At 32.5% G+C, this 10394-nt stretch overlaps 1 protein-coding gene across 1 annotated transcript in view; it reads right to left on the reverse strand.

Annotated features, from left to right (window-relative positions):
* Window positions 1-4716: 4716 nt before the first annotated feature.
* The window catches only part of LOC148943373 (uncharacterized), an 18772-nt gene continuing 13094 nt past the window's right edge, over window positions 4717-10394 (reverse strand). Inside the window, exon 3 of the mRNA XM_089101113.1 lies at window positions 4717-4747. Within this exon, the coding sequence (XP_088957239.1) occupies window positions 4717-4747 (31 nt within the window). The remainder of the gene's footprint in view (window positions 4748-10394) is intronic.

The raw sequence follows: 10394 nt of genomic DNA on the forward strand, positions 1-10394 counted from the left end.
CCTTTCGTTGGTGTGTGTTGAGTGAAACTTATGATTTGGGATATGTAGTTTGCTATTTTTGACTTTTCTGAGTTGGATTTCTTAGTCTTTCATAGGTGTGTGGTGTCTGAAACCTATGATTTGGGGTGTGTAGTTTGCTATTTTCGACTTTTCTGAGCTGGATTTCTTAGCCTTTCATAGGTATGCGTAGTCAGAAAATTATGATTTGGGATGTATAGTTTGCTATTTCAGGCTTTTCTGAGCTAAGGTTTTCTAGTATTTCGTAGGTGAATGTTGTCTGAAACCTATTGTTTGGGATGACTAGTTTGCTATTTTTTACTTTTCTGAGCTAGGTTTCTTAGACTTTCGTTGGTGTGTGTTGTCTGAAACCGATGATTATGGATATGTAATTTGATATTTCTGACTTTTCAGAACAGGATTTCTTAGTCTTTCGTAGGTGTGTGATGTCTGAAACCTATGATTTGGGATGTGTGGGTTGATTTTTTTGACTTTTCTGAGCTGGATTTCTCAGCCATTCGTAGGTGTGTGTTGACTGAAACCTATAGTTTGGGATGACTAGTTTGCTATTTTTGACTTTTCTGAGCTAGATTTCTTAGCCTATCATATGTGTGTCCTTTCAGAAAATTATGATTTGGGAGGTGTAGTTTGCTTCTTGGACTTTTCTGAAATGAAATTTAATTTAAACACTTTTTTTTTCAGATATAATAATGTTTGGTGTGATTGACACAGAATATATTGGTCTGAAATATTCCGCAACTGGCATTATATTCGAAGCAGCTTTCTTACTCCTAGACAATCAACGACGTGAAATTCATTGCTATAAATGGAACATCAGATACAATATGTATAAGTACGAGAAAAACAGATGGAGTCCAACACTAAATTTTATAAATCGAAATGGCTTTTACGCTAAAACCATACGACCACATAATGAAAATGGCTATGAAATAAAACATGTACAAGAGGAAATTCAGGAAATATGCAGTTTTTTCGGTGTGCAAGCTGTTTATGTTAAGAGAAACGTGCCAACTGATAAACTCTTACTAGAAAAATGTGATAAAAACATAGCATTATTCAATTTAGAAGACTTCAAATGTGAGAAATACCTGCATTCAGTCCATGACCCAGAAGATGAAGTTAGATATTTCACTAAATGGATACCGGAAAAGATACCTGACATGGAAAAATGCATCAGATATCCAAAGTCCTAAACTTGCTCCTCCTCATATCAAATGGATTAAGCTTCTTTTTTTTTTAATATGTCATTATTTTTTTCCAAATGTTTTAAATATGTTTAAGCAATAAATATCTTAAGACTCAACCGTTTTTATTCTTTAGAATAGTCCATCACCATGAAAATTATACTTTCAGATTCAAAATGCCAGGGAACACACTTTCAAGTTCAGCATGTTGGAGAACCCATAAATAGTCACCCCTATAAAGGTAAGTTAACACTAAAAGGTTAAAGAATTTTTCTTAAATTATCTTAAGCCTGATACGTTTTTATTATTTAGAATATTCCTTCACCACCAAAATTAGACTTTCAGATTAAACATGCCAGGGACCACACTTTCAAGCTCAGCATGTTGGAGAACCCTAAATAGTCACCCCTAAAAAGGTAAGTTAACTCTAAAAGGTTAAAGAATTTTTCTGAAATTATCTTAAGCCTGAGACGTTTTTATTCTTTATAATAGTCCATCGCCACGAAAATTAGACTTTAAGATTCAACATGCCAGGGAACACACTTTCAAGTTCAGCATGTTGGAGAACCCTAAATAGTCACCCCTAAAAAGGTAAGTTAACCCTAAAAGGATAAAGAATTTTTCTGAAATTATCTTAAGCCTGAGACGTTTTTATTCTTTAGAATAGTCCATCGCCACGAAAAATGGACATACATATTCAACATGCCAGGGAACACACTTTCAAGTTCAACATGTTGGAGAACCCTAAATAGTCATCCCTAAAAAGGTAAGTTAACCCTAAAAGGTTAAAGAATTTTTCTGAAATTAAACTTTCAGATCCAGTATGTCAGGGAACACATTTTCAGGTTCAGCATGTAGGAGAACCGTAAATGGTCACCCCTAAAAAGGGAAGTTAACCCTAAAAGGTTAAAGAATTTCTCTATTTATGCAGCGTTTCAACTAGCTATGACAATGTTTGCTAAAGACAAACTATTTTCTTATGAAAACACAAAATCAGAAAAAATGTTAAATGTTACTTTAGTACCTACGCATTTAGGCTTAAATGAAGATATTTATGCAGAATTTAAACTAGCTATGGCTAAGTTTGCTAAAGACAAGATATTTTCTTGCGAAAACACACAAAATCAGAAAAAAATGTTCAATATTCATTTAGTACCTACGCAATTAGACTGAAATGAAGATATTTATGCAGAGTTTCAACTAGCTATGGCTAAGTTTGCTAAAGACAAGCTATTTTCTTGTGAAAACACACAAAATCAGAAAAAATGTTCAATGTTCCTTTAGTACCTACGAAAATAGACTAAAACTGAAGATATCTATGCAGAGTTTCAACTATCTATGGCTAAGTTTGATAAAGACAAGCTATTTTCTTGTGAAAACACACAAAATCAGAAAAAATGTTCAATGTTCCTTTAGTACCCTCACAATTAGACTAAAAATGAAGATATTTATGCAGAGTTTCAACTAGCTATGGCTAAGTTTGCTAAAGACAAACTATTTTCTTGAGAAAACACACAAAATCAGAAAAAATGTTCAATGTTCCTTTAGTACATACACAATTAGTCTAAAAATGTAGTTATTTATGCAGAGTTTCAACTAGCTATTGCTAAGTTTGATAAAGACAATCTATTTTCTTGCGAAAACACACAAAATCAGAAAAAATGTTCAATGTTCCTTTAGTACCTACACAATTAGACTAAAAATGAAGTTATTTATGCAGAGTTTCAACTAGCTATGGCTAAGTTTGCTAAAGACAATCTATTTTCTTGCGAAAACACACAAAATCAGAAAAAAATGTTCAATGTTCCTTTAGTACCTACGCAATCAGACTGAAATTAAGATATTTATACAGAGTTTCAACTATCTATGGCTAATTTTGCTAAAGACAAGCTATTTTCTTGTGAAAACACACAAAATCAGAAAAAATGTTCAATGTTCCTTTAGTACCTACGCAATTAGACTAAAAATGAAGATATCTATGCAGAGTTTCAACTATCTATGGCTACGTTTGCTAAAGACAAGCTATTTTCTTGTGAAAACCCACAAAATCAGAAAAAAATTTCAATGTTCCTTTAGTACCTACGCAACTAGACTAAAAATGAAGATATTTAAGCAGAGTTTCAACTAGCTATGGCTGAGGTTGCTGAAGACAAGCTATTTTCTTGCGAAAATACACAAAATCAGAAAAAAATGTAAGTTTTAATGGAGTACCCTCACAATAAGACTAAAAATGAAGATATATATGCACAGTTTCAACTATCTATGGCTAAGTTTGCTAAAGACAAGCTATTTTCTTGCGAAAACACACAAAATTAAAAAAAATTTTCAATGTTCCTTTAGTACCATCACAATTAGGCTAAAAATGAAGATTTTTATGCAGAGTTTCAACTATCTATGGCTAAGTTTGCTAAAGACAAGCTATTTTCTTGCGAAAACACACAAAATCAAAAAAAATGTTCAATGTTCCTTTAGTACCCTCACAATTAGGCAAAAAATGAAGTTATTTATGCAGAGTTTCAACTAGCTATGGCTAAGTTTGCTAAAGACAAGCTATTTTCTTGCGAAAACACACAAAATCAGAAAAAATGTTCAATGTTCCTTTAGTACCCTCACAATTAGACTAAAAATGAAGATATATATGAAGTGTTTCAACTATTTATGGCTAAGTTTGATAAAGACAAGCTATTTTCTTGCGAAAACACACAAAATCAGAAAAAATGTTCAATGTTCATTTAGTACCTACGCAATTAGACTAAAAATGAAGATATCTATGCAGAGTTTTAACTAGCTATGGCTATGTTTGCTAAAGACAAGCTATTTTCTTGTGAAAACCCACAAAATCAGAAAAAATGTTCAATGTTCCTTTAGTACCTACGCAATTAGACTAAAAAGGAAGATATTTATGCAGAGTTTCAACTAGCTAGGCTAAGTTTGCTAAAGACAAGCTATTTTCTTGCGAAAACACACAAAATCAGAAAAAATGTTCAATGTTCCTTTAGTACCTACGCAATTAGACTAAAAATGAAGATATTTATGCAGATTTTCAACTAGCTATGGCTAAGTTTGCTAAAGACAATCTATTTTCTTGAGAAAACATACAAACTCAGAAAGAATGTTCAATGTTAATTTAGTACCCACACAATTAGACTAAAAATGAAGATATCTATGCACAGTTTCAAGTAGCTATGGATAAGTTTGCTGATGACAAGCTATTTTCTTGCGAAAACACACAAAATCAAAAAAAATGTTCTATGTTCCTTTAGTACCCTCTCAAATAGAATACAAATGAAGATATCTATGCAGAGTTTCAACTATCTATGGCTAAGTTTGCTAAAGACAAGCTATTTTCTTGGGAAAACACACAAAATCAAAAAAAAAATGTTCAATTTTCCTTTATTACCCTCACAATTAGTCAAAAAATGAAGTTATTTATGCAGAGTTTCAACTAGCTATGTCTAATTTTGCTAAAGACAAGCTATTTTCTTGCGAAAACACACAAAATCAGAAAATATGTTCAATGTTCCTCGGGTACCCTCTCAATTAGACTAAAAATTAAGATATTTATGAAGAGTTTCAACTATCTATGGCTAAGTTTGCTAAAGACAAGCTATTTTCTTGCGAAAACACACAAACTCAGAAAAAAATTTAAATGTTCCTTTAGTACCTACGCAATTAGGCTTAAATTAAGATATTTATGCAGAGTTTCAACTTGCTATGGTTAAGTTTGCTAAAGACAAGCTATTTTCTTGCGAAAACACACAAAATCAGAAAAAAAAAATGTTCAATGTTCCTTTAGTACCCTCACAATTAGGCTGAAATGAAGATATTTATGCAGAGTTTCATCTAGCTATGGCTAAGTTTGCTAAAGACAAGCTATTTTCTTGCGAAAACACACAAAATCAGAAAAAATATTGTTAGGTTAGGTTAAGTTAGATTAGGTTAGGTTAGCCTACGTACGCACGCATATAGGTTAGGTTAGGTTAGGTTGGATTAAGTTAGGTTAGGTTAAGTTAGGTTAGGTTAGATTAAGTTAGGTTAGGTTAATTTAGGGTAGGTTAGGGTAGTTTTAGTTAGGTTTGGCTTAGTTTGGTTAGGCTAGGTTAGCCTACGTTCGCGCGCGTTCGTAGGCTAACCTAGCATAACCTAACTTAGCCTAACCTAACTTAATCTAACCTATCCTAACCTAACTTAACATAACCTAACTTAATCTAACCTAACCTAACTTAACCTAACCTAACTTAACAACCTAACAATATTTTTTCTGATTTTGTGTGTTTTCGCAAGAAAATAGCTTGTCTTTAGCAAACTTAGCCATAGCTAGTTGAAACTCTGCATAAATATCTTCATTTCAGCCTAATTGTGAGGGTACTAAAGGAACATTGAACATTTTTTTTTCTGATTTTGTGTTTTCGGAAGAAAAAAGCTTTTCTTTAGCAAAATTAGCCCTAGCTAGGTGAAACTCTGAATAAATATATTCATTTAAGCCTTAGTTAGTAGGTAATACAGGAACATTTAAATTTTTTTCTGAGTTTGTGTGTTTTCGCGAGAAAATAGCTTGTCTTTAGCAAACTTAGCCATAGATAGTTGAAACTCTACATAAATATCTTCATTTTTAGTCTAATTGTGAGGGTACTAAAGGAACATTGAACATTTTTTCTGATTTTGTGTGTTTTCGCAAGAAAATAGCTTGTCTTTAGCAAACTTAGCCATAGCTAGTTGAAACTCTGCATAAATAACTTCATTTTTAGACTAATTGTGAGGGTACTAAAGTAAAATTGAACATTTTTTTTATTTTGTGTGTTTTCGCAAGAAAATAGCTTGTCTTTATCAAACTTAGCCATAGCTAGTTGAAACTCTTCATAAATATCTTCATTTTTGGTCTATTTGTAATGGTAATAAAGGAACATTGAATATTTTTTCTGATTTTGTGTGTTTTAGCAAGAAAATAGCTTGTCTTTAGCAAACTTAGCCATAGATAGTTGAAACTCTGCATAAATAACTTCATTTTTATTCTAATTGAGAGGGTACTAAAGGAAAATTGAAAATTTTTTTCTGATTTTGTGTATTTTCGCAAGAAAATAGCTTGTCTTTAGCAAACTTAGCCATAGCTAGTTGAAACTCTGCTTAAATATCTTCATTTTTAGTCTAATTGCGTAGGTACTAAAGGAACATTGAACATTTCTTCTGATTTTGTGTGTTTTCGCAAGAAAATAGCTTGTCTTTAGCAAACATAGCCATAGCTAGTTGAAACTCTGCATACATATCTTCATTTTTAGTCTTATTGCGTAGGTACTAAAGGAACATTGAATATTTTTTCTGATTTTGTGTGTTTTCACAAGAAAATAGCTTGTCTTTATCAAATTTAGCCATAGCTATTTGAAACTCTGCATAAATATCTTCAGTTTTAGTCTAAGTGTGAGGGTACTAAAGGAACATTGAACATTTTTTCTGATTTTGTGTGTTTTCGCAAGAAAATAGCTTGTCTTTAGCAAACTTAGCCATAGATAGTAGAAACTCTGCTTAAATAACTTCATTTTTAGAATACTTTAGTTGTAACTAAGGGACCATTGAAAAGGTTTTCTGATTTTGTGTGTTTTCTCAAGAAAACAGCTTGTCTTTATTAAACTTATCCATAGCTAGTTGAAACTCTGCATAAATAACTTAATTTTTAGTCTAATTGTGTAGGTACTAAAGGAACATTGAACATTTTTTCTGATTTTGTGTGTTTTCGCAAGAAAATAGCTTGTCTTTAGCAAACTTAGCCATAGCTAGTTGAAACTCTGCATAAATATCTTCAATTTTATACCAATTGAGTAGGTACTAAAGTAACATTGAACATTTTTTATGATTTTGTTTGTTTTCGCAAGAAAATAGCTTGTCTTTAGCAAACTTAGCCATAGCTAGTTGAAACTCTGCATAAATAACTTCATTTTTAGTCTAATTGTGAGGGTAATAAAGGAACATTGAACATTTTTTCTGATTTTGTGTGTTTTCACAAGAAAATAGCTTGTCTTTAGCAAACTTAGCCATAGATAGTTGAAACTCTGCATAGATATCTTCATTTTTAGTCTAATTGAGTAGGTACGAAAGGAACATTGAAAATTTTTTCTGATTTTGTGTGTTTTCACAAGAAAATAGCTTGTCTTTAGCAAAATTATCCATAGCTAGTTGAAACTCTGTATAAATATCTTAATTTCAGTCTGAATGCGTAGGTACTAAATGAACATTGAACATTTTTTTATTTTTTTGTGTGTTTTCGCAAGAAAATAGCTTGTATTTAGCAAACTTAGCCATAGATAGTTGAAACTCTACATAAATAACTTCATTTTTAGTCTAATTGTGTAGGTACTAATGGAACATTGAACATTTTTTCTGATTTTGTGTGTTTTCGCAAGAAAATAGCTTGTCTTTAGCAACCTTAGCCATAGCTAGTTGAAACTCCGCATAAATAACATCAATTTTATACTTATTGAGGAGGTACTAAAGGAACACTGAACATTTTTTCTGATTTTGTATGTTTTCACAAGAAAATAGCTTGTCTTTAGCAAACTTAGCCATAGCTAGTTGAAACTCTGAATAAATATCTACATATTTATACAAATTGAGAATGTAATAACGGAAAAATGTAAATATTTTATTAGTTTGTGTGTTTTCACAAGAAAATAGCTTGTCTTTAGCAAACTTAGCCATAGATAGTTGAAACTCTGCATAGATATCTTCATTTTTAGTCTAATTGCGTAGGTACTAAAGGAACATTGAACATTTTTTTCTGATTTTGTGTGTTTTCAAAAGAAAATAGCTTGTCTTTATCAAAATTAGGCATAGCTAGTTGAAACTATGTATAAATATCTTAATTTAAGTCTGATTTCGTATGGAATAACTGAACATTGAACATTTTTTTCCGTTTTTGGGTGTTTTCGCACGAAAATAGCTTTTCTTTAGCAAATTTAGCCATAGCTAGTTGAAACCCTGCATAAATATCTTCATTTCAGCCTAATTGCGTAGGTACTAAAGGAACATTGAACATTTTTTCTGATTTTGTGTGTTTTCGCAAGAAAATAGCTTGTCTTTAACAAACTTAGCCATATCTAGTTGAAACTCTACATAAATAGAGAAATTCTTTAACCATTTAGGGTTAACTTACCTTTTTAGGGGTGAGCATTTAGGGTTCTCCTACATGCTGAACCTGAAAGTGTGTTCCCTGACATACTGGATCTGAAAGTGTAATTTCAGAAAAATTCTTTGACCTTTTAGGTTTAACTTGTCTTTTTTTGGATGAATTTTGAGGTTTCTTAGACTTGCCTAACTAGAATGTGTGGGCTCGGGATTTTTGTATATTTATGTCTATTTTTCGTCGGTAATGACAATTCCAAATAAAGAAAACGTATAATATTTAGGATCATAAAAGAAACAAACTAAAAAATTTTTTGGTTAACTTACCTTTTAGGGGTGACTATTTAGGGTTCTCCAACATGCTGAACTTGAAAGTGTGTTCCCTGGCATGTTGAATCTGAAAGTCTAATTTTCGTGGCTATGGACTATTCTAAAGAATAAAAACGTCTCAGGCTTAAGATAATTTCAGAAAAATTCTTTAACCTTTTAGTGTTAACTTACCTTTTTAGGGTTGACTATTTAGGGTTCTCCAACATGCTGAAATTGAAAATGTGTTCCCTGGCATGTTGAATCTGAAAGTCTAATTTTCGTGGAGAAGGACTATTCTAAAGAATAAAAACGTATCATGCTTAACATAATTTCAGAAAAATTCTTTAACCTTTTAGGGTTAACTTAACTGTTTAGGGGTGACTATTTAGGGTTCTCCAACATGCTGAACTTGAAAGTGTGTTCCCTGGCATGTTGAATCTTAAAGTATAATTTTCATGGTGATGTACTATTCTAAAGAATAAAAACGGTTGAGGCTTAATATTTTTATTGATTAAAAATATTTAAAAAATTTTAAAAAAAATAATGACATATTTAAAAAAAAAAAGAAGATTAATCCATTTGATATGAGTTGTAGCAAGTTTAGGACTTTGGATATCTGATGCATTTTTGAATGTCAGGTATCTTTTCCGGTATCCATTTAGCGAAATATCTAACTTCATATTCTAGGTCATGGACTGAATGCAGGTATTTCTCACATTTGAAGTCTTCTAAATTGAATAATGCTATGTTTTTATCACATTTTTCTAGTAAGAGTTTATCAGTTGGCACGTTTCCCTTAACATAAACAGCTTGCACACCGAAAAAACTGAATATTTCCTGAATTTCCTCTTGTACATGTTTTATTTCATAGCCATTTTCATTATGTGGTCGTATGGTTTTAGCGTAAAAGCCATTTCGATTTATAAAATTTAGTCTTGGACTCCATCTGTTTTTCTCGTACTTATACATATTGTATCTGATGTTCCATTTATAGCAATGAATTTCACGTCGTTGATTGTCTAGGAGTAAGAAAGCTGCTTCGAATATAATGCCAGTTGCGGAATATTTCAGACCAATATATTCTGTGTCAATCACACCAAACATTATTATATCTGAAAAAAAAAGTGTTTAAATTAAATTTCATTTCTATTTTGTCACTATTAAAAGTGCTAACCCCCTCCCCAACAAAAATCATGGATTCACACCCCCTCCCCTAAATTTAGGAAAATTGTTATAGCTAAAATCGCTAAATTTCGAAGAGAAATGGTTAGACACTGAAGTAAGAAACACTTATCGTTTCATTTCTATTTTGTCACTATTAAAAGGGCTAACTCCCCCCCCTAAATTTTTTTTTTTCGGCGCTTTTCGGAGCCACAGCGCATCCCTGTGGCGCTTCTCGGGCCCCGCATCGCTTCCCGCGATGCTTCTCGGGCCCGTGGCGCATCCCGGTGGCACTTCACTGACCCGTGGCGCATCCCTGTAGCACTTGCCTGACCCGTGGCGCATCCCCCCAGCGCTTCCCTAACCTTGCCCCCACAGCACTCCCCGGACCCATCGGCGCATTCCGGGCTCCGGTTATTTACATAATTTCCCAAAAAACCGTATTGTTAGGTGGCATAAGTCGTTTCGCCTACTCCCCGTACAGGTTGTCTATGACTCCAAATGAGCCTAGATTATTTTTAATCGCGTGTCTGCTCTGTTTCCAAGCGTATTCTCTGGGAAACAGTACAATTAAATTTGAAAACCGTTAATTCTTATTCAGGAATGTCT

Source organism: Artemia sp. Qi Xiang Cuo, chromosome 15, assembly GCF_049724085.1.
Source record: "Artemia sp. Qi Xiang Cuo chromosome 15, ASM4972408v1, whole genome shotgun sequence".
Classification (NCBI taxonomy): Eukaryota; Metazoa; Arthropoda; class Branchiopoda; order Anostraca; family Artemiidae; genus Artemia; species Artemia sp. Qi Xiang Cuo.